This window comes from Quercus robur, chromosome 12 (genome assembly GCF_932294415.1).
Source record: "Quercus robur chromosome 12, dhQueRobu3.1, whole genome shotgun sequence".
Classification (NCBI taxonomy): Eukaryota; Viridiplantae; Streptophyta; class Magnoliopsida; order Fagales; family Fagaceae; genus Quercus; species Quercus robur.
The window spans coordinates 3,929,591-3,954,434 of record NC_065545.1 but is presented as its reverse complement, the minus strand read 5'-3'; the positions used below and the strand labels follow the sequence as shown (position 1 = coordinate 3,954,434).

General features: G+C 34.7%; 1 protein-coding gene across 4 annotated transcripts in view; it reads left to right on the top strand.

The window, feature by feature from the left end:
* Nucleotides 1-24,844, top strand: part of LOC126709523 (cleavage and polyadenylation specificity factor subunit 1) — a 91,588-nt gene that overhangs the window by 60,972 nt on the left and 5,772 nt on the right. For 3 of the 4 annotated variants that reach the window (XM_050409800.1, XM_050409798.1, XM_050409801.1), the window contains 20 exons: nt 658-803; nt 973-1,068; nt 1,298-1,350; nt 2,728-2,859; nt 4,390-4,441; nt 4,571-4,690; nt 5,024-5,158; nt 5,981-6,109; nt 6,681-6,758; nt 7,736-7,876; nt 8,659-8,753; nt 10,358-10,566; nt 13,390-14,174; nt 15,258-15,338; nt 15,442-15,507; nt 15,612-15,689; nt 16,525-16,755; nt 16,937-17,068; nt 17,223-17,399; nt 20,193-20,378. In XM_050409800.1, coding sequence (XP_050265757.1) covers nt 658-803; nt 973-1,068; nt 1,298-1,350; nt 2,728-2,859; nt 4,390-4,441; nt 4,571-4,690; nt 5,024-5,158; nt 5,981-6,109; nt 6,681-6,758; nt 7,736-7,876; nt 8,659-8,753; nt 10,358-10,566; nt 13,390-14,174; nt 15,258-15,338; nt 15,442-15,507; nt 15,612-15,689; nt 16,525-16,755; nt 16,937-17,068; nt 17,223-17,399; nt 20,193-20,378 — 3,122 coding nt within the window. Of the gene's footprint in view, nt 1-657; nt 804-972; nt 1,069-1,297; nt 1,351-2,727; nt 2,860-4,389; nt 4,442-4,570; nt 4,691-5,023; nt 5,159-5,980; nt 6,110-6,680; nt 6,759-7,735; nt 7,877-8,658; nt 8,754-10,357; nt 10,567-13,389; nt 14,175-15,257; nt 15,339-15,441; nt 15,508-15,611; nt 15,690-16,524; nt 16,756-16,936; nt 17,069-17,222; nt 17,400-20,192; nt 20,379-20,574; nt 20,685-24,844 lie in introns of all 4 variants that reach the window. The other variant, XR_007649412.1, reaches the window with a different exon arrangement.

Genomic DNA, 24,844 nt, shown 5'->3' with positions numbered 1-24,844 from the left:
TAGATTTGTTTGCTGGAAATTTCCATGAGCCACTTTTTTTTTTCACTTTCCCTAAGCATTGAAAGTGTGCACTTATTAATGTTTAATATTAAAGAGCATATTGAGGATGCAAACTTGGCCATCAGTTTGAGAATGCACGATTTAGCCCCCCCCCCCCCCCCCCCCCCCCCCACCCCAAAATGGTTTAATAATAATTGATTGATCTAAATTCAATGGCATTTTTTACTTTCTAAAATTTTATGGCGACTTTGTTGTTTAAATTTTAATGTTTGATTGATCTAAATATCATGGGAACCTTGAAGTTTCATTCTAAAATCTCCAATTGTTGGTAATGTTTTGTTTTTGTTCTTGAATTCATTATATCAATCAATTAATTATCATCATAATCATTATTATTTGTTTATTGTCCATTTCTCGTAAATCTACCAAAGGCAATACAAGTGCATTCTTTAGTTTCTCTTTATTTCATTATCGGTATGTTTGAAGTGGGGAAAAAAGGGCGGGGTGGGGGGGGGGGGGGTGGGGAATGAGAGGAAAGATTAGAGGAGGCAGGGGGTTACAATACCCTCCTGTATTGCAGGTTGTTTGGCCTTTAGTATTTGAAGAGTTGTGGTCCTATTAATACATTTCTAAAAATTTGATGTAATTACACTGTAGGTTATATTGAGCCTGTGATGGTAATCCTTCATGAGCGGGAGCTTACTTGGGCTGGGCGTGTCTCATGGAAGCACCATACTTGCATGATTTCTGCACTCAGTATCAGCACAACAATGAAGCAGCATCCTCTCATATGGTCAGCCGTTGTAAGTTTTTTCTATACAGCCAATGGCCATGAAATATAATGTGAATTTGTTGCATTTGACCAGGGGTGAAAATATGACTATCATTATCTTGATTTTAGCAATTGGTATTTGGAAAATCATCTTATGTTTAAATGTTTGTTTTCCTTTCCTTTTCTTTTCTTCTTGTTAGAATCTCCCTCATGATGCATACAAGCTACTTGCGGTCCCATCACCTATTGGTGGTGTTCTTGTGATTGGTGCAAATTCTATTCATTATCATAGTCAGGTATTATTTTGTTGCATAATAGCTACTTTCTGCTTCATTATTATCACCAACATGATCATCATCATTGTACTTATCCCAAAAAAAAAATCATCATTCTTGTTACTGCCATTAAGATTAGCATTATTACTGTTATAATTTCTTTCTATGCTTTCATATAGTGTTGTAAGTTATTTGATGTCTACAAGTTCATCTATTTGTATGTTAAATCAATAGTCTCATGTTTGTGCAGTCAGCCTCATGTGCATTGGCTTTGAACAATTATGCTGTTCCTGTTGACAACAGGTGACATTATGCTCTCTCTTTGTATTAAATTGAAATTTAATTTAATTTCATTACATACATGTTAGATCTAATATGTTATATCTAACATCACTAATTACTTCTATAAAAAAAGATGTATTTTTTTATCTTTAAATTGGGTAATATGTTGCTTGTGGTACATCAATTATGCGTCCATTTCATGTCATTGTTCCCATGTCTTAAATTCCCCTTCTCTAACAAAATATGGATAGAAAAAACCCATCAGACATTGTAGCTCTCTTTGGAACCCAATTAGTGTTAGAGCTGATCTAAATTGCAAACATTATAACTTCTGTCTAATACCATTCAAAACATGACATTTTTGGGCCAATATATCATTATGTCTTGACCCATCTTCCTATGCATTCTTCGTGGAGAAGTATATTAGGGGAGTAGTGTCATTAAAGCAATCCGATTAGAAATGAAGAGTATGATCACAGACTAAATGGACAATTGAATATGAATGGAGGATCTCTTTATCATTTTTCTTTTTATTGAATGGAGGATCTTACGCTGCTCACCACCCCCCTTAACAATCACAATTAATTCATATTCACCATTCAAAACCATACTGCTTGTAGAGTCAGCCAGCGACACGGTTAGGGCAATGGCTGTGGCGATATGGGACCGAAAGAGAGCTACTTTGGATCAGAAAAAAAAAAAAAATCCTCCAGTCTTCTTTTATGATCTTACTAATATCAGTTCTTTTTCTAATTAAACCCTAATCTCATTTCTATTCAAGAATCATCACTCTACATCTAAACCATCTTATTTCCCTTGCTAAACCTAAATCCCCTAGCCCTTAAACACCTAAAATCAATCACCAAACTTCCTCATCGAGGAGTATTATATCCAATTTTGTTCCTTACGTCATTCTTTGTTAATTTCTGTCATTATAATAGTTGTAATCTATAGGAGATCAAATGTTGGGTTCCTTGATGAATTATTGCTCAACAGACCAATTAATTAGTAGGGTATAATATATACTCTTACTGTATGGCTTTGGGTAGAGAAGATGGCAATTTTGTCACAAATTATTGTTAAATTTTTGATATCTAGTTATTTCATATCACACCCTTGTTATATACTTTCATTGCATACTTTTATATTGTATACTTAGTTTATAAAACATGCAAAATATATTTGGTATAATTTTCACGAGTCATCACTATTTATTATCTCCCTTAAAATATATTATGTTGTCTTTTTCCTTACCTATTTTTTTCTCCCTTTGTCTCAGATTTATTGGTTGTCATATTTGTAGCAATCGCTTAGATGGCATATAATTTGATTTTAATTCCCCTTGGTTGACTTAAATTCAAAGCATTTTCCTCACTTTTAAAGTACATTTTATTTCAGTCAGGAAATGCCTAGATCAAGTTTCAGCGTGGAGCTTGATGCTGCCAACACAACTTGGTTATTGACTGATGTGGCCTTGCTGTCAACAAAAACTGGGGAGCTGCTTTTGCTGAACCTTGTTTATGATGGCCGGTAGGTTACTGTATATTTTTTAAACTTGTTTGCTTGTTACAATTGTCTTCAGAAGAAGACAAGATCTTGCTACTTATTTTTTTGTTTTCAATGTTCGTATATGGCTGGGTAGATAATATGGGTAGTTTTTTCACCATACTTAAGAATTTTTATATCTAATTAACAGATACCAAAATGGGTGACTTGTACAAATTGATGTATTTGATTAGACTTGGTATTGGTTGGTGACTTCTGCAGCGTTGCATTATTCTTATATTCCCTGCATCCTATATTGCTGGTCCTCTTCCAATTTGGGATGTCCCAAAATATGGTTCTCTTTGAAAAGTCAATGGACACAATATTAATGAGTTTTCTAAATTACCTTTTACTTAATTTAAAAAGTAAGTACCCTTTGTTGTTGGTGTCATTTTAGAGAGTAGTTTTGGAAACTTGTGCCTTTTTATTTGAAATTGTTTCAACTTTGATTTTTATTAATATTGATTCACTTTGGCTAAAGTTATATGTCTTGGTTTGAAATGTTACTATTATTAATAAAAAAGTAAAAATATACTGATTCATAAAATGTTCCTTACTTTATATTAGAAGTGACATCACTTTTAAGAAGATCTTGTTTGCTTTTAAAAAAAGATAAGGGTACCATAGGAAATTGAAGAAGTAAGAAAGACCTTCCCCATTTGGAAAGTGATCATGTATTTTGGGATGTCTCTATGAAGAAAGCAATTCGTTTTATAATTAGATATTTGGTAGTTGATGCTCTAGATAAGTGCCTAATTTAAAAGTTGAGACTTCATTATCAAAGTTTTATTTGTTAATCATTCATCTCATCAACTAATTTAATGTTTCAAGATCATTGAGAAGTAGTTTAATATTTTTACTTTTTTCTCCAAAATTTAGTATAAGTGCTTATTTGTCAATATTTTATGTTTGGTATGGTTGGACTTTATTTGGCATTGTTGTGCACTGGCTTACTTGTGTTTTAGCCTTTGTTCTTGAGGTCATGTGTGATTGGATGTCTGCAAAGGGCAGTGTTCCTTTCACTTCCCCCACTTCTCTTTTGTACTTTCGTGATTTTATGAACTTTTAAATGTAATTCTTCTGGGGGAACTTTTTCCATGTCCTATGTGCTTGATTTTTTCCTTTATTTCAATAAACTATTGAACTTATCAATAATATTTTTTTTGGCATAGTAGTATTTTATAATTATTTTTGATTCGGATAGTGCATTGTATCACTTTTATGTGGTGAACAGGGGTATATGTACGATGGTATTGGCGATTTATATTACATTTCGTTGAGGTTTTTTCTATAGTTGAGATACCTATAAAAAAATATGTATATAGATGAAATGAATGTATGTATTTCTGATCCAATATGTTTGCTCCATTTTGTTCCTGTGAAGCTCTGGAATAATGCTTGCACTATGCCTGAATAGTTCCCCTATGTAACATCATTGGACTGCAAAGTAATAATCCTATATTTACATTATGTTCTTCTCCATATAATTTGGAAGATTCTGTTTTTAATTTGCAGGGTTGTTCAGAGACTTGATCTTTCAAAATCTAAAGCTTCAGTGCTTACATCGGTTGGTTGCATATTTTAGTGTTTTTCGGGCTAATGTCTTTTAGCATTGATCTATCTTGCATTGGTTTTATTTTTCTAATGCTTAGTAACAGCTGTTCTGGGAAACTACCATTTGTTTATTTTTATATAGGGGATTACAACAATTGGGAATTCATTATTTTTTCTGGGAAGTCGGTTGGGAGACAGTTTACTTGTGCAATTTACTTGTGGATTGGGTGGCTCGATGCTGTCATCTGGTCTAAAGGAAGAGGTTTGTAATGGAAGTCGTTAACTTCTCTTTGCTACTTAGTTGTAATACGTTTTAGTATAACCATATGATTTCTTTGGCACTGTAATTTGATTGTACAGCTTAATCTTTGTGTCTTTATCATATCACTTGATGAGTAATGAAATATTACAAATTTACAATACATTTCACTATATCTTTACAGCAAATTTTGTTGTTCATTGATATCATCAAATAAAGTTTCATCTTTCTCTTAATGTTGTTTTTTTTTTTTTTTTTTTTTTTTTGTGTGATTATTTTTCTATAATTGTTAAAGTCAAATTGAGGAGAAATTTTCAGCTTACATCATCTTTGCAGGTTGGAGATATTGAAGGTGATTCCCCTCAAGTGAAGCGATTGCGAATGTCATCTTCTGATGCTTTGCAAGATATGATTAGTGGTGAGGAGCTCTCCTTATATGCGTCAGCTCCAAATAATGCAGATTCAGCACAGGTTGTTTACCACTCTGTCAACTCTGAAGGCCTTTTTTCAGTTCTTTTCTGCCTAGTAATTACATTTGGAGAGTTTTTATGTAAAGATAAAGAGGGAGTTCCTTGGTATGAAAAGAGTGATCTAAAACAGCAGATATAAGACACCTCCACAGCAATTTAAGCATCTATAATAACAGATGCTGGTATCTAAAAATGGTGGCTAATTTTCCCAATCATAGAGAAGACTTTCTCATGTTTCCATCTGCCTATGGAACTCAATGGATTTGCCTATTCTTTCTAATTAGATTATCTAAAGCTTTTTTTTGATTGGTAAGTTACACATGCACTTAGTGGGTCTTGAACCCACAACCTCACCGTCCATACTGCTATTATGAGTGTAGGAAGTACCAGCTGACCTATAGCTCATTGGTAAGGAAAATTATCTAAAACTATGGTGCTTTTCCCAACCACTCAGACTCCATCATGTGTATGTGTACACCTTACTCCCCAACAAAAAAGTTTATGCACTTTTAACTTGTATAATTAACCGTAGTTGTACCACCATCAAAATATTGTTGAACTTTTTATCACTATTCCCTGTATATGTTAAAGAAATTAAGCTCCTATTATCTGCAATTTCTAGGATTTTTTTTATTTTTTTATTCCAGAATTATTAGAAATTTGATTAATAGTGATTAATTTATATTTGTCTAGTTGGATTGACAAATTGTTGGTTGTAGATTGCAAATATCTTCATTTTCACAACTCAATTGCAATTATAATTAAATACATGGATATATACATATAATATTATGTAATGATTTTCTTTTCATAATGCCTGCAGAAAACCTTCTCGTTTGCTGTGAGGGATTCATTGATTAATGTTGGTCCCTTGAAGGACTTCTCATATGGTTTAAGGATGAATGCGGATGCAAATGCAACTGGACTTGCCAAACAAAGTAACTATGAACTGGTCAGTTTTGTGAGTTAGGTCACAACTTCTGCCCTTTGGATGATTGATGTGGTACAGGCCCTTACACAAATGATAAATAATAAATAAATAAAAGACATAATAAATTGATAATATAAATGAATAAGAGGAGTGGTAGAAGAAGAATCATGCCTTGTGGGCATTAAATTTTAGCATGTTTTACAACTACTTTTTATCCCCTTGGACTTTGGCTTAAGTGGTAGCAGCTGGGGTTGGGTTGGATTGTGTAGGGTAGGTTTATATCCAAATCTTAGCAAGCAAAAGAAAACTAAAAAGATGAAGTTTAGCTGTGCTTCTTTTGTGGAATTTGTTGTCTTGGTTTTATTGCTTGACAAGGCTTCAACCTAGCAACAAATAGATAAAAAAAAAGGAAAAACAGAGAGAAAAGTCTTCAACCTACTATTTGGAAAAGAGGAACAGAGAGAAAAAGGAAAAGTCTTTTTTTTATTCATAGATTTTTTCAAATGATAATTGGTCTAAAGAGCAAGAACTTTTTATCATTTCTGGTCTTACTATCTGGAAGTTTATATTTACCTTAGAGATAAATTTTCAGGTGTGCTGTTCTGGTCATGGAAAGAATGGTGCTCTCTGTGTTCTTCGACAGTCAATTCGCCCAGAAATGATTACTGAGGTTTGCCCTTTCTCTGAATTTCTATTATATTTTCCTTGATATAAGATTTAGGAATTTTATGTCTTGCTGCTTGTTATTGATGAATCCTAGAGTCCCCTTTTTAAAGATTAAGTACTGAAACAATTTGGTTACTCAGATTACTGCAAATCATTGCACCTTCAAACATAACCAGCTGTATTGATAGAATTAAATAGGCTTTAAAAAATATATATATATATATATATGTGTGTGTGTGTGTGTGTGTGTGTGTGTGTGTGTGTGTGTGTCTTTTTGATATGTGATAAAAACTATAAATTATTTGTATTATTTTGACTCTTTCACCTATTATTATAGCAGTCATTGTGACTGTGACTGTGTAAAATTTATAGAATTAGTAATATTTATGTGCAGATCCATTTTAGAACGGGTTTCAGGATGATAGTGTATATGGCCATGTCCTTATTTCTTGACTATTGTGCTTTAAGGACCTTTTTGTTGATGTCACATTGTCAGTTTCCCTGGATAAATTGTTGCATATTTTGATTGACTATAATGGTTTCATCAGGACACCAAACAAAATTCATTCCCACCATGGAACCTTTAATCATGCTGTTGTCTTTTTAAATTAATCATGTTTGAAGATTATTACTTTGCTTTACAAGCACTCAATTTACTTTTAGTCATATGGATGACATTATTGTTAACAGGTTTGGTTCCCACCATGGAACCTTCAATCATGTTATTTTCTTTTTAAAATAATGATGTTTGAAGATTATTACTTTGTTTTACAAGCAATCAATTTACTTTTGGTCCTATGGAATTGTTAACTGGTTTGGTTTAGTAACCCTCAAAATCAACAAGTTGTAACTGTCTTAATGTGTTACTGTTTATATGTTTATGGCATGCTTATGCATTTTTTGATAAGATGTAAATTTTTGGTGTTCTCGAAAGCTGTTGGTCTTTTCCATATGGTGATGCATACCCATCCCTTTTTGTAGGTTGAACTACCAGGTTGCAAAGGAATTTGGACTGTCTACCACAAGAATGCTCGTGGTCATAATGCAGATTTTTCTAAAATGGCTGCTGATGAGAATGAGTATCATGCATATCTGATTATTAGTCTTGAGGCTCGTACAATGGTAATCTCATTTGCTTTGTATTAAACAGAAGTTGAACATTTTTGCAAGAAAATTATACATTTTGTCTATGTGGTTGAACTGTGCCTTATTCTTATTGTAGTTTTTCTGTCTCTGAACGTGGTTATGATAATTTATGTCTGAGCAATATCTGAGTGCATTGTACATCTGTTCTTTGTTATCCTATGGTCACAGAACTTTATTATTTATTTATTTTTGTCCCTTTCCCTATTGTGGAACAGTGTCATATTAACATATTAACAATAAATTAAGTCTTTGTAGTTTACATGAGCAGTTTTTAAATATCAAACTCCTTCCCACTGTATGTGTTGTTTTTAATTTTTAATGTTGCTCTAATTTGTAGTGGATCCATTAATAATAAAAGAAGCCATGTAAGGTATTGGAGCGAACTGAGTAGCCTAATTAAGAATAGAAACTGTAGGATTGTTGCCTATGAGCTCTAATTATCTGGGTGTTAATCTTAATATCATAACAAAAGAGAAAATAAATTGATGAACAGGCTGTAGCTGACAACACATTCACACACACACACATACAAATATATGGGTCAGCTAGCTGTACCCTTCTCTTGATTGCCTCTATGAGGCATATCATTTTTCCCAGAAAAAAAAAAAGGTGCACACATACAAGTACTATTTTTTTTGGGGGGGGGGGGGTGGTTGGTGGTGTGGTTTGGAGTGTTAATCACTTTCTAATTTTCATATGATGTGGTCCATGTCACAATTTGTTTCTCTATAATGATGTTGGCCTGTTTTTATTAGTAGGTACTTGAAACAGCTGATCTTCTTACTGAAGTAACTGAAAGTGTTGATTATTTTGTGCAAGGAAGAACAGTTGCTGCAGGGAATTTATTTGGAAGGTGAGTGTATGTAATATTTTTAGGTAATTCTATCCTTTGGAATTTTATCACCTTGCCTGACCTGTTCATATCTTCCTGGTTTGTGGTTTGATTCTCTTTATGCACACCCACACACAGACAGACATGCACAAATGTTGTTCCATACTATCATTAATGTGTTTCTTATAATTTTCTTTTGAGTTTTGGGTTTAGTAGTTGGTTCATCCACTTGGTTTGTAATTGTCAATAGTTCTGTACTTTTAACTCCTGGATTATTCCTATAATTGCAATTCAGTTAATTGTTTCGTTTCAATTTTTACCCCATAATTTTTGCTAGTTCCATATTTTTAACTCCTGGATTATGCCTATCATTGCAATTCAGTTAATCGGTTCTCTTCGCCCCATAATTTTTGTACTATTCTGCTCTCTATTGTAATATTGAATTGTATTTTTCCCCCTAATTTCTTAAATTGTTCTGTTGTTAATACCAGTTATTTTATTTTACTGTTCTTTTATCTCAAGTTATGCTGAATTTCATTTAACTCCTAGTAATGATCTTCTAAACAGTGACGTTAGTTGCCAATCTTGTCATGTGATGACCTGCTTCAAAAGTGATAAAATGGTTTTATTTCTTGATAGATAGATTGCCTATACCAATTGTTGTCTATTGTTAAATGATTAACTAGCAATAATGCCATGCCATATGCAGGATCAATTGTATAATGTAAATTTTTTCCATTTGATATTGGATGAAATTTATTAAAAAATTATAGAGAAAAAAAATATTTGGCATAGCTAGAATTATGCAGGACACAGTCAATTTTTTTTTTTTTTTTTTTTTTTTTTTTTTTTGGGTGTGCGATTAATCTGTTTTGGAAATTAAGTTAATGTAGGCCATCTGTCAAATCTGAAATTTAGCACAACAAATATAAATGAAAAGAAACTATTTGGAAATGAAAAGTTTAATATATATAATATATATGTGTGTGTAGAGAGAGAGAGAGAGAGAAACTGATTATGGCTCCTTTGTTTTAAATTTAAAGTTTGAAGAAAAGAAGAGAGATTTACAGGAAGTGGGAATCAATGACCTAATTATTATAGTGCTACAGTTACTTTGCCATCAGTCTTACCAATAATTATCTCATGCATCGGATATATGCGTTCTCCTTTTTATAGTTTGTGAGGTCCGCAGCCGTGTGAGACCCATACGTTGTGAGATGGAGGATGCATATATTTGATGCATGAGATACCTCCTCTAGACTTGCATATACTCCATGTATTACAGTGAGTGTAGGTTCTAGGTTGGTATTCATGTGTATGAGGTGCTACACTGCTACTGTAAAAAAAAAGGTTGTATCAAAAGCCTGCAAGTTGCCTTCGTTCTATTCGACAATGTCAAGGGGTTTGACTTGTGCTGTAGTGCTATTAGAATTTTTTTTTTTTTTTTTCATTTATAATTACTATCAAATTAATGGCGTTGCTATTTGCTCCGTCTGCAGTCTACTGCCATGCACTCTCTGTGGGTTTGTTTCCTGGTTCATTAAGGGTAATTATGTGATCTTTGGTGTGAATTTATATGGGGAGAACTCTGAATTTTCTGCTTCACATTTACTTTCCTCTTCCAGGCGTCGAGTTGTCCAGGTCTTTGAACGTGGTGCTCGAGTTTTAGATGGTTCTTTTATGACTCAAGAGCTAAACTTTGGAGCTCCAAACTCTGAATCTGGTTCTGGGTCTGGATCTGGTTCTGAGAGTTCCACAGTGTTGTCTGTTTCTATTGCTGACCCGTATGTATTACTGTGCATGACTGATGGAAGTATCCGGCTCCTTGTTGGAGGTATGATTTGTCATGTCTCAAGTCCTTAGTAACAGTACTGATGAATACTTTTTATGTTTAAATGATTCTGTGTGTAGCTCCAATCTTTGTAGCATAAAATATAAGTTCATTATTAAAAGTATTTGTCATGGCATTTGCACTTTATGTTCGATGATATAGCCCTTATCTTTTTTATTTAATTTCTTCTTCATGTGTCTCATTGATGATTTCTTGAAGATCAAATTAAATAAAGTAATGTTTTGGGGAAACTATTTTAGTTAAAATTCCTGATTAATTTATTATATTCATGGTTATAGTTTGTGTAGCTTTTGTAACAACACATTTGTTACCTGGCATGCTATGTTGGTCTGTAAAGGCTTCTCTCTATCATCATAATGTCTGCGTTAGAGGATTGTGTTAGAAAGTTGAAAAATTTCTTAGGGTGTGTTTGGATACCGTTTATTGTTGAAAACTGAAAATACTGTAGCAAAATAATTTTTAAATGTGTAAATAGTGTCGTGGGACCCAATTTTGAAGTTGTTTTTGTTGAAAAAAGTACTTGCGGGTCTCATGAACAGTGCACAGGACCTATTGGAGAATGTAGGACACAGCTGAAAAGTGCTTTTCAGCATTATCCAAACATACACTTAGTGGGCTCAAATGAATTATGATTATGAAAAACTCTGCTATGATGTAGTTTCTATGGCAGAATTTGTGGTTGGTTTCCTTGGGAATTGGACTTCATCATATATTTGCTAAAGCAAAATATGGCCTTTAGGGAGGAGTTACTTGACTTTAAACAGAGCGAATAGTAAACATGGCATTGTTGATTTGCTTCTATATATTTAGTTCCTTCATGTTGATAAACAATCACATATCCCAAAAGCTTAAGCTGATAGGAAAGGGTGAATTAACTTGGGTAGCACGGATACAGAAAAATTGCCAAAGTATTCGTGTCCAACACATATCTGGTACAGGTGCAAATGTATCTGATACACACCCAGCAAATGAAAAATACTTTCATTTTTTATTTATCACGGGTATGGCCAGGACATGGTTGTGACATGGCTGGGTACATCCCAGACACAGGAGGGAAAAAAGAAAAAGGAAAAAAGAAGAGGAAAAGAAAGAGATTTTGAGTCGAAATAAGTGACTTACAGGTACTGCCGCAGATTTCCATAGATCGCCGCAGGTCACCACAGGTCGACTTAGGTCCCCACCGCATCATTGTCTTCCCCACTCCTGCTTCTCCTTCTTTCGTCTACCCTTTCTTCCTAGTTTAATTTTTCCATTCTCTAGTTATTTTCTTCTATTTCTTGTTTTGTTTTATGTGCATCTCTTATTCTGTGTGCCTTACCATGTGATGATGTGACATTGTGACTAAAAATTGAAATGGGAAAGTTAAAAGTTTTTTGAACTAGAAGAGTAGATAGTTGTAGTACCATACTACTAGACTACTGGTAATAAAAGTCCAGCTGTCTGTTAAAATACCCTAGGAGTACATTTATTTATTTTTCCTAAAAGACAGCACCATCATCATGGCATCAATGGATATTGAAAGTTGAATATAAACATTACAAAGCATCAGCCTAATATACTTTTATATTTATGATGTTTCAGCCTTATATATAATTTTTATTCTTAAAAAAAGCCATATATAGTTTTAAATTTTATTTTAGTTTATTTTTATAGTAAGAAGAATTTATGTTTATCAATTAACTTTAGATTTGCCTTTAAATTGATTTTAGATATGTTTTCAAACATTTTATTTTTGTTACTTTGTTTTAAAATCTAAAATAAACATAAATTATGTCCAAAAATATATAAAATATACCTAAAATAATTATTAATTAATTAATTGCCGTATCCCCAACGTGTCGTATCCTAGTTTTTCAAGAAATGCTATATCCCTGTACCCGTACCCTTGTCGGTACCCATGCAACATTGGAATTAATCACTTAATCATTATTCTCACACTCCCTCTCAATTGTGGGCTTAGATTCTCACTCAATAGATGGGGCCAACACATGGAATTTTTTACTTTTTAAATGGGAAGCAAAGTAGAGAGAAGGCTTTAACTCATGACTACTTGCTTTGCTTTGATATCATGGTAAATTACTACTGACCTCAAAATCTTAAGTTGATGGGAAAGGCAATACCAATGTTCTAATCCTTGTGTTAATTACACTAGAAATCTGCTGATCATTTTATGTAGGGTTTTTGACCATTTTGAACTCAAATACACACTAGAAATCAGTGTACACTTGAGGACGTGGAAACCTTTGTGGTCTGGCGGATGATGTTTTTCATTACATTTTTATTGTAATATCTATTTTGTAATTATTTAGGCTACCTTATATATAAATCTTGAATACACAAGGTAGTTCTTTCTCATCAATAAAATATTTTATTACTCATAAAAAAATTGATGTGAAGTCTGACCATTGACTTTGATGTCTGTCACTTCATTCAATCTTTGGATTACTAAGTTGGAAAGTTGACTTGCAGAAATCTGACTTTAGGCTAAAATGTCCTTATGTCAGACATGCATCAGAAATAATCTCATTCCGTGTTGAACTTCAGGGTTTTTGTTTGTTTTTTTTTGTTCCGCCCTTCCCCCCTTCCTTTATTGGTTGAGTTGGGGGTTTACTTTTGTTGTATTAACACCATGAACTGGTGTCAATGCTGCCTGGTTGCTGTTCAAACCTGGAAAGTTAGAAGTTTCTATATCTGCATTCATTTATGGGACAAAGCTTATAAACATCTGCAGTATATTTCAAATTCTTTTTACTCTTGATCACATTTTATTTTATTTGATTTTCTGGTTGCGTTTTTCATGTGCAGATCCTTCTACTTGCATGATTTCCATATACACTCCATCTTCTTTTGAGATCTTAAAGAAATCAGTATCTGCCTGTACGCTGTATCATGATAAAGGACCTGAGCCATGGCTCCGGAAAACAAGTACTGATGCATGGCTTTCTACAGGCATAAGTGAGGCCATTGATGGGGCTGATGGTGCACCACATGATCAGGGTGATATATATTGTGTTGTTTGTTATGAAAATGGTGCACTTGAAATTTTTGATGTGCCTAGTTTTAATTGTGTTTTTTCTGCGGATAAGTTTATGTCTGGAAAGACCCTCCTTGTTGATTCCTTTATGCAAGAGCAAGCCAAAGATGTTGAAGTGACAAACAAAAGTTCTGAAGAAGTGATTGGCCAAGGCAGGAAAGAAAGTTCACAGAACATGAAGGTTGTTGAGTTGGCCATGCATAGATGGGCAGGACAGTATAGCCGCCCTTTCCTTTTTGGAATCTTGACCGATGGAACTATTCTTTGCTACCATGCTTACTTATATGAAGGCGTAGAGAATACATCTAAAATTGATAGTTCAGTTTCTGTACAAAATTCTGGTGGTCTAAGCAGCATTAGTGCTTCTAGGCTTAGAAATTTGAGATTTGTGCGTGTCCCCTTGGACACTTATGCAAGGGAGGAGACATCAAGTGAATCACCATGCCAAAGAATTACCATTTTCAAGAATATTGGTGGCCACCAAGGCTTGTTTCTTTCTGGATCAAGACCAGCGTGGTTTATGGTATTCAGAGAACGGCTTCGAGTTCATCCACAGGTGAGATATCTGGTTCTCTTCCTACTGAGAGGGTAATAGTTGTGGCCAACGTGAAGAATTACATGCATCATGGTTAAATATTGGATAATAATACAAATATGATATTTGGGTAAATTTCAGTGAATTTATCCCTTGAGTGTGGTTAAATCACAGTTTTTCAAAGTTTCACATAGCATTTGGTATTTATTATTTAATGAAATTTATGCTCGGTCTCTCATCATTTTCCTTCTTCACATATAAGTCTTTCATTCTATCTTCAGCATTATTATTCTTAGGCTTATTTTTATATATATATATATATATATATGTTTTTTTGATAAATAATGAAAGTTCATTAATCAAAATACCCTGGTACACCGGAGGTGTACATGGATAGCAGTACATCAAGCTCATAAATGACAATGATCAAGCATATCTAAAAAATTAGAACATGGAAAAGTATTAAAAACAGAACTCCAATCCAGCAAAGAGTGGAGAAGGAAAGATTTAATCTTGAGAATATAAATGAGGCTATGAGGCAATCTAAGTGCTGTTTTTTCTTCTGTATCTGTTTTTATCTGCTTTCAGTGTTTGGACTTGTTCGTTTAGAAGCATGCAGAAATGTTCAGATTATGTGTTGTTATTGTTAATGGTTTTTTTTAGTCTTAAAAGTGAACTTTTGGATATCATTTGGTGCTTGGTGATTGGATTTACTTAGTGCAGGTCTATGTATTTTATTGTGATGTCAAAAGAAAACTTGGTACTCATTCATTCAACTTTGGGTTGAATCTTTGGCCACTTTAATATGATACTGATCTTCAGAGAGATGTATGAAATCTTAATTTCTTGAGGAATGAACTTAAAAATAGTCCACGTTTGTTACTAACAAAAGAAAATTGTCAGCTATTGAGTTTTCATTATACTGTATTTTGCCTAAATGTTGCTATATCATTTGACATTGCTGAAAATTTGCTTATGAATTTGTCTCCTCTGTCATTGCACTGATTTCAGACCACAAAGAAATAGTTGTCTCTTAACTTTTGGTGTGAAAATTTTGTGTGTTATTGTTTTATTTTTCTTATTAAGTTCTATTTTTGTTCGTAGCTTTGTGATGGATCTATAGTTGCCTTCACTGTTCTTCACAATGTGAATTGCAATCATGGGCTCATATACGTTACATCACAGGTATGAAAATATTACACATCCTTTCTCTGGATGATTTTTTTTTTTTTTTTCAAAATTAGCTTTAGACATTCTAATATGGTACTTTTATGTTTATTCTTTCTAGGGTATTTTGAAAATTTGCCAACTGCCATCAGTATCAAGCTATGACAACTATTGGCCAGTACAAAAGGTGTGTCCATATTTTCTTCCCTTTTATCAACTTTCGTTCATATAAAGTCAAATTTATGTATATTTAACACTTTTGCAATTGACATAATTTTCATTTTTGGTTAGATTCCACTAAAAGGCACTCCGCATCAGGTCACTTACCTCGCTGAGAAGAATTTATACCCTCTTATAGTTTCAGTTCCTGTGAGTATAATTTTATCTTTTCATAAATATATATATATATATATATATATTCTTATGTTTGAATATTTACAAGCTTGAGTATGCATTAATGCATGTAAGTTATCTCACTTGTCAATGATGCCCTTTAGTTTCTATATGTGATAGGAGACAATTTTTCTCCTGAAATTATGCTTGCAATTAGTCATTTATCAATTTGCATGTCTTTTTGCTCTTTTTCCTAATCGTACTACCAACTAAAATCTGGCTGTCATTATAAAGTGAAATGTTGTTCACTTCATTTAGACATTGAGTTGCTGAAAGGGATTGTTTATGGGTTTCTTTTTTAGTCATTGTTGGCAATAATATGGCATTTTGCTTCGTGTTAAAAGTCAAGAAAAGAAAAGAGAGGCATCATGTCTGGCATATAGATTATGTTGCATCTAACAATATGCTCACAATTGCATTTCCTTTCCTTTTCTTCTTTCTTTTACATAAGTTTTCTTAATCAGTTTACTATTTTTGTCCATCAAATGCTGATGCCTTTTGAGTATTTTAAATTCCAATTCAATGCAATATTTTCTTACATACTGAAAAGACAAACAAATTGTTTGTATACTGAAAAGACAAGCTTGTTTATAACTTAGAAATATCTGGAATTTTCTTTGCTAAGATCTCTGCTATGATCTCTCTTCCAGTTAAAAATATGGCTAACTAAATTCTTATTTTCAGTGTCAGGATGCTCAATGTAATTGCATTATTTTATTTTTCTGCTTATTTTGCTTAATAATAATCAAATTAATTTGTTTTTGTGGAGCTTATTTTAAGCAGTAATTTCAAATGTATTTAATCTGATCAGGTTCATAAGTCATTGAATCAAGTTCTTTCAACTCTGGTTGATCAAGAAGTTGGCCATCAGGTCGAAAATCTTAATTTGGGTTCTGATGAACTGCACCAAACTTACACTTTAGATGAATTCGAGGTCCGCATTCTGGAACCAGAAAAGTCTGGTGGCCCTTGGCAAACTAAAGCTACAATTCCAATGCAGAGTTCTGAAAATGCTCTAACCGTGCGAGTGGTTACCCTGTTGGTTAGTTGCTTATTCATCCAACTGATTCTTTTTCCCTATATTCTTTTGCCTTCTTTGTTTTGGGAGAGAGGTGGATGAGATATTATGTGAAATTTCAGAAAATAGATTGGTGTCCGTATAACCTTGTCTCTTCATTTGGTCTAGAAAATAATATTTTACTTATCCATCTTCTTATTTCCAGAATACAACCACTAAAGAGAATGAAACACTTTTGGCCATTGGGACTGGTTATGTGCAAGGGGAAGATGTTGCTGCAAGAGGACGTGTGCTTTTATTTTCTGTTGGGAAAAATACTGATAATCCTCAAAACTTGGTATATAGACCTGTATTTGTTGGATTCAAGTCTAGTTTATGTGTTGCATTTTTAACCCATAAAATCTCATCTTTTAAAAAAATTTCATTACTTTTAACCCTTATTGTATTATTGCTGTTATATCTGGTTTAATAATTAAAGCTTTACTTTTCAGGTTTCAGAGGTTTACTCAAAGGAATTGAAGGGTGCTATATCTGCTTTAGCCTCTCTTCAAGGCCATCTGTTGATAGCTTCTGGTCCTAAAATTATTTTACACAAGTGGACTGGTACTGAGTTGAATGGCGTTGCTTTTTTTGATGCTCCTCCATTATATGTCGTCAGCTTAAATATTGTATGTGTTATTTCTTCAATGTCTATATCTCTTTTACTTATTCTTTTACATGAAAAACCTAGATATCAGTTCTTGACTCTTCTGTTTCTGAGTGGTATGGTATGCAAATGGTAAGGTTTTGCAATGCCTAGATGTTCTCAAGAATTGCTTTTTAGGTGAAAAAAAAAGACATAAAATAAAGAATACCAATCAGAAGATGCAACAAAAGCTTTAAACCTTTTGAGATTGGCCCTTATTCATTCTATAATTAACTTGTCCTTTTTTACTATTTCTACTAGTGTTATTTTAGGTATTCCTTTACCCTTTTTTTGTTCCCTTTACTTGAATCAAATCACCCTTCTTCACTAATGTATTAATTTTTCTACTTTGCACATGAACAAATCATGTCAAGTGATTGTCCCTCGTTTGTCCATAATGAGTGACCCTTATCTTTAAACAAATTTCATTTTTTTTTATTTTAAAATAAGTAAATTTTATTCGTGTCAAAAAAACTCCATACAGTATATGGGATATATATTATAGGTGCTTCAAAGAACAAGAAAAGTACAGCTATCCATGAAGTCCTATAAACTAGAGGCCGAATGACCACTTAAGGAAGTCATCCAATATATAAAGTACGTAAAAACATGAGTTTCACATCTGCCATAATTTAAACAAATTTCTTGATTTTTTAATCTTTTATTTTATTGTATTTCCACTTATTCATCTTACATTTCAGCTATTCTTATTTTATAAATATGTTGCTTTTTAATAGCCGAATATTAAGTACAATATAGCATGGTTGGTCTTACAGCAATCTTGTAAAGCTTTCCCTTTGACTTAATAAGTATTTTACAATAGCCACTACTCTTGATGTACTTCTCCTTATCATCCATCTTGTTAAATGATTCACATCTTGTTCAATCTCTCCATCCTTTTATTGATCTAGAATATTGAAAACACTTACTGTCTGGTATATCTAAACTGTCAAGTTTTACAATTTCATCTTTATTTCTTCTTTACTAAAAGCCTTTAGATTCTAAAGCATTCCTCCAAATTTCCGACTTGGCTTTGATTAGGTGTCTAGTTTCATTCACTAAAACTATATTGCATGCAAAAAGCATACACCAAGGGCGATGTAGGACAAATTAGGGAATTTGTCTATGTGTGCTTGTGTTTGGTTAAGGTTTAGGAGGATTTGTGGATCTGAGGTTTAGAGTTATAAATTAAAGGGTTAGGAGTTAAAATTGGCCAAGATTTGATGAGTTTTTAATGGCTGTTTAATAGAGAAATTATGTGAGTTTTAGGTTTTTGAAAGGTCAGAGAAAATATTTGATTTAGGATTTAAAAAATTTAAGAAGAAATGTAAATCAAATTCATCACAATCTGTGTACAGTACTGTGAGCAATATCGAAGAAAGAGAAGAACATAGAGAAGAGAAAGGTAGGAAAAAGAATAATAAGGTCAGCGTATCTTAATACTCAGAACTTAATATTTTATTGATCAACTCCTCCTTGTTTGAGTACAATAAGACCCTTGTATAGATTCTAAATCTTAGCTTCTCCTAGTTGAACTGCCAAGAGTCTTGTAGTTCATTGGCATTGTTTGGTCTCCTTTACAAGGAGAACCAAGGTTCGGCTCCCTCCTCCTAATTTGTTGAATCAGGACATTTACTTTTACTAGTAAATCAAAACCCTAAATGAATTGAACTAAAGCCCACACATAAAGACACATCAACTATGATCCATACCCAAAATTACAGAATTACCAAAATGCCATTGACTCTAGAATAACCAAATAAAACATAAAAGAGAATATCAGAAACTAATTACCATGGACACTAATTCTTGGGCTTTGCCTTAACCTTAGGCTTCCAAAAGAGGATATTGCTTCTCTAACCACATTATGGTTCCACCATCAAAGGGACTTCATTGCGAATTGGGTCTAGTAAGTTCATCGATAACCAGTGGAAAGAGATGTGAGATTTAACCTGATCCTTGATGCTAAACTATTGTGATAGAAAAATCACTTGTAGTGCTTGCACTTGTTCTTACACTAGTTACAACTTCATCGTACATATGCTTAATCACCTTAATATATTTTAGAGGAATTCTTACCTTTTCTAAAGCCTACTATATAACCTCTGTAGGTACTCTATCATGTTTTATTTATGTCAATAAAAACTATATGGAGATCTTACGGGCTTTTCTATATTTCTCCATTAGACCTCCTTGGCCTAAAACCAATTTGATTATTGGATATTATTGTATACTGTCGTAATTCAATCACTCTCTCCCATAGTTTCATGGTGTGACAGAAGATGCCAAAGGAAATAAAGAAAAAAAAAATGAACCAGATAAATATATATACATGTCCTGAAACATAGAAGACTCATGGAGAATGAAAATTCCGGCATGATCACAATGCATAGGAACTATACAAGAGAATCAAGAGATATTAACAAGGTAAAAGTGCATCAGATCAGGGTTAAGAGAATCTTCTACTCCACCTCTCAAAAAAAAAAAAAGAAAAAAAGAAAAAAAAAAAAAAAAAGAAAGAGAAGAATGGAGCTAATATACGAGAAGGAAGGGAAGACTGAAATCAAGAGTCAACTTAGGTTGGTTTAAAAAAAATTATAAAGTTAACTTAGGTGATTGCAGCTCCACTCCTTCAAAGGACCTATAGCTCTTCTCCCTCCAAAAGCCAGGATAGTGTTAATGCATATGGTCCCCTCTCTCTACACTTTTCTGAGCATATATTAGCTTCTTGGTAATGCATTATTTTCTTTTTCTCAATGCTTTAATCTTGTTACAGGTCAAGAATTTTATCCTCCTCGGTGACATTCACAAAAGCATATACTTTCTTAGCTGGAAGGAACAAGGAGCTCAACTTAGCTTATTAGCTAAGGATTTTGGCTCCCTTGATTGTTTTGCAACCGAGTTTTTAATTGATGGAAGTACCTTGAGCCTCACAGTTTCAGATGATCAGAAGAACATTCAGGTTAGCACCATTGTTTGTGCAATACTGTTGATACTTTGCTAGATCTATGGTGACAATATTAAAAATTTGTTATTGACATAATACAACTTTATTTTAATTCAATGAAATATTTCTTTGAAATGGACTGACTACATGTCATGAGATTTATTTATTTATTTATTTTTTTTCTTTCATGTATTAAAACAATATTGGGTAGGATGAAGTTTGGGAGTTAGCATGGAGTCTAGGTGATCAAATTTAGCCCAGATGGTTTGATTGTCATAAGGTTGAATTTGAGGCTATATGCTGAGGGAGAAAATGCGTCAGGTTGATTTTTATACCTGTACTTTATGGTTGATTCTTGACTTGTGAATTCTGCCCTCTCAATCCATTGAGTCACCATGCATATAGTTAGTGATACATTGTTCAAATTATTTGACAAAGTACGTTGTTCTTTCAGTTCTCTTCGGTTGATTTTTATACCTGTACTTTATAGGATCTGCGTCACTTTGGCTTCCTGTATCTCTTTCTTACTAATCCATTTTTTTCATCTCTTCTTCCTGAATTATTCTTGCATCCCAAAACCCAAGACCCTGAAAATCATTTGTCCTTGCACTTTCAATATCATTGTCAATTTTTTTGCAAGAATAAATTCTGTGGAATATCTTTTCTGAGATATTGTGTTTTCTCTCTGACAATTACATTTGATTTTGGCACCTGGACCTTTCAAAGTCATTGTTCACAATTTCTGCTTCCATTATAGAGTTTTTGGCATGAAATTTTTGTGGGTAAAAGGTTTTTAAATATTTTTTAGTCTATAGTCTTTCCCCCTAAACTTCAAGGCGAAATTGAAATTTGATTTGGTGCATAAGCGTCCCAAGAACGAATGCCAATGGCATCTCCTCTCCCTGGGCCCCTGTAGTTACATGGTGAATGTTGAAATTGCGGGTTCAAGACCTACTAAGTGCATATGCAACTTACCAATAAAAAATCTGGAAAAGGGGAAAGTTAACAGTAAAACAATGGTAATAAGTCATTAAGCTTGACTCTTAAACATGTAATGGGGTTCCAAACTGGAACTCTGATGATGAAGTAAAAGAGAATACTAAACCCTAAAGAATTTGGGCTTCAAGATTGGCTGCCTCTGTTACAGCATTTACATATTGACCTAGATGACTAAACCCTAAAGAATTTGGGCTTCAAGTTGCTAACAACATAAAATAAAATCCTGATCAAGCACATCTAAGCCCAGACTGTGGCAAAGAAATAAGATCAGAGAAAATCTGGACAAAGCCAGAAGAAAATAGAACCCGACTTTAGTTGGCCTACATAGAAATTTTTTTTTTTTTTGATAAGTAAGAAAGATATATATTAAAAGCTACCTCATGAAAACACAAGGCAGAACAGAGATTACAGAGAAGGAAACAAACAAAAAGAGAGGAGAAGAAGAGAATAAGAAAACAAACGGAGACAACAAAAAGCAAATTAATTACAGAGAAGAGAACTAAGGAACATAGGGATAGAATCACTAGAGGTGAGTCCCCAAGGCCTAGACCAATCAAAAAGAGAGCCACTAAAGTAAGCGAGCAGCTGGTCATCAGTCTTGTCCCTATCCTCAAAAGTACGCCAATTACGCTCCCTCCAAATACACCACATTAGGCACAACGGAGCTAGATTCCAAATGCCAGAAGAATGCTTTCCAAACCAACTCCACCAACCTAAAAGCATATCTGCAACCGATCTTGGCAAAACCCAAGAAATCCCAAAGGATCTAAAAACCATGCTCCACAACAGATAAGCTTTGTCACAATGGAGAAGCAAATGATTCACCGACTCCCCATTACAACGGCACAAAATGCACCAATCTACAAAATCGAATCCTCTATACCGCAAAATATCTCTTGTAAGAATCTTCTCCCAAGCCGCGGTCCAAACGAAGAAGGAGACGTGAGTAGGAGCCTTAACCTTCCAAATACCTTTCCAAGGAAAGGTAATAGGCAGGGAGCTTCGGAGCTTATTGTAGAACGAGCGGATGTCAAAAACCCCTTTCTTCGTCAATTTCCAAACCATGCGGTCTCCTTGCTCAGATTGAGGTAAGTTAGAGCCCATGATTTGAAGGAAATCATCCACCACACCCGTCTCCCAATCATTTGGATTCCTAAGTAAAAGAACCTTCCAACTTCTCCGAGCCTCGGTCCCCACACGTTCAAGAGACGAGGCCACCGAAGCCTCTCTATTAGAAGCAATCCCGTACACTACCGGGAAAGAAAGATGGAGTGGTGAGTCCCCACACCACTGGTCCGTCCAAAACTTCACTCTATCCCCCACCCCTACCTCAAACCGGATGTGTTAGCTAAACACCTCCCATCCTTTTCGGATACTTCTCCATAAGCCACACCCATGAACACCCCTGCCCAGTTTGGAAGACGAACCCCCCCACTCTTCCCCAAACTTCAGAGCCACCACCCTCCTCCAAAGACGAGTCTCCTCAACCCCGAACCGCCATAGCCATTTTCCTAGTAAAGCTTTGTTAAACGTAGATAACTTCCTTATACCCAAACCACCATTAACCTTAGGAGCACACACCTTATCCCATCCCACCAAATGAAGCTTGGATTCCCCCCACAAGAAGTCCCTCTGAATCTTCTCAATCTTATTAGCCACATGCGAAGGGATGGTAAAAAGGGATAAAAAGTAAGTAGGAAGGTTGGAGAGCGTACTCTTAATCAGCGTCAATCTACCACCTTTAGACAAATACAACTTCTTCCACCCGGCCAACTTCCGACTAATTTTTTCCAGAATAGGATTCCAAATAGAAGGGGACTTATGGGCAGCCCCCAACGGCATACCAAGATAGGTCATAGGCAAAGACCCAATCCGGCAACCCAGGATCTCTGCCAAGGCATGAATATTGTTAACCTCCCCTACAGGAACCAGCTCGCTCTTTAAGACATTAACCTTCAAACCTGTGACAGCCTGGAAACAAAGGAAAAGCATACGCACATGAAGGATCTGCTCCACATCCGCATCACAAAAAAGGATAGTATCATCCGCAAACAAAAGATGCGAGACACACTCCCCTACACCTCGTCTGCCTATAGCCTGAAAACCCCTGATCAATCCAGCACCTTCAACTCTTTTCATCATCCTACTTAAGACCTCCATTATAACTAGAAACAACAAAGGAGATAGCGGATCCCCTTGTCTTAGGCCCCTCGTGCTCCCAAAAAAGTCAGCTGGAGCCCCATTAATCAAAATAGAGAACTGGACAGTTGAAATACAAGTGCGAATCCAACTGCACCACTTCTCCCCAAAGCCCATTCTCTTTAAAAGATCCAGAAGAGCCTCCCAACTCACATGATCGTAAGCTTTCTCAATGTCTAGCTTACAAATAACCCCCGGGATCTTACTCTTCACACGACTATCAACACACTCATTAGCAATAAGAACTGAGTCAAAAATCTGTCTGCCTCCCACAAAACTATTTTGAGACTCAGAAATTAATTGATCTAAGACCCGTTTCATACGGTTTGCCAAGACCTTAGACAAGATCTTATACAAGCTCCCCACCAGGCTGATGGGACGGAAATCTCTAATATTAGAAGCATCGATTTTCTTGGGGATAAGAGCTATAAAGGTAGCGTTCAGAGATCTCTCAAACTTACTGTGCTGAAAAAATTCCTCAAAAACTGCTAGAACATCCCTTTCCACCACTCTCCAACAATGGTGGAAAAAAGCCATAGAGAAGCCATCAGGACCTGGAGCTTTATCTCCAGCCAGCTCATTAACGGCTAGAAGAACCTCCTCCTGCTCAAACCTCCTTTCAAGCCAACCCCTCTCCAACCCATCAAGCTGATCAAACTCCAAACCTTCCACAAAAGGCCTCCACACCTCTGACTCTTGGTACAAATTTTTATAAAAATTTACTACCTGAGCAGTCACCTCGGATTCCTCCTCATAAATCACCCCGTCCACCTCCACAAAACTCAGATGATTAAACCGTCTACGAGAATTAGCCACCTTATGGAAAAATTTAGTATTTTTATCTCCTTCCTTAAGCCATAGCATCCTTGATTTCTGTCTCCAAGAGATTTCTTCCATAGAGAGAAGATTTTCCACTTCCGATCTCATCACAGCTCTCTCACAAATCTCTGCCTCTGAGAGGCCAATCTCCCCTTCCTTGACATCTAACGATTTCAAAGTCTCTAATAAATAAGTCTTTTTGCGACCAACATGACCAAACTCCAATCGGTTCCACTGAACGATGTCCTCTTTCAAAGCCTTCAACTTTTTGGCAAAAACAAAACTAGGAGTGCCAGAGAAAGAATGCCTACTCCACCAAGACTGAACTCTATCAGTAAACCCATCCGTCTTAAGCCACATATTCTCAAACCTAAACGGACTTTTCCCCCTCGCCATTCCCCCTACCTCCACAAGAATTGGAAAATGGTCAGAAACAGGACGAGGAAGAATCCGTTGGGTCACAT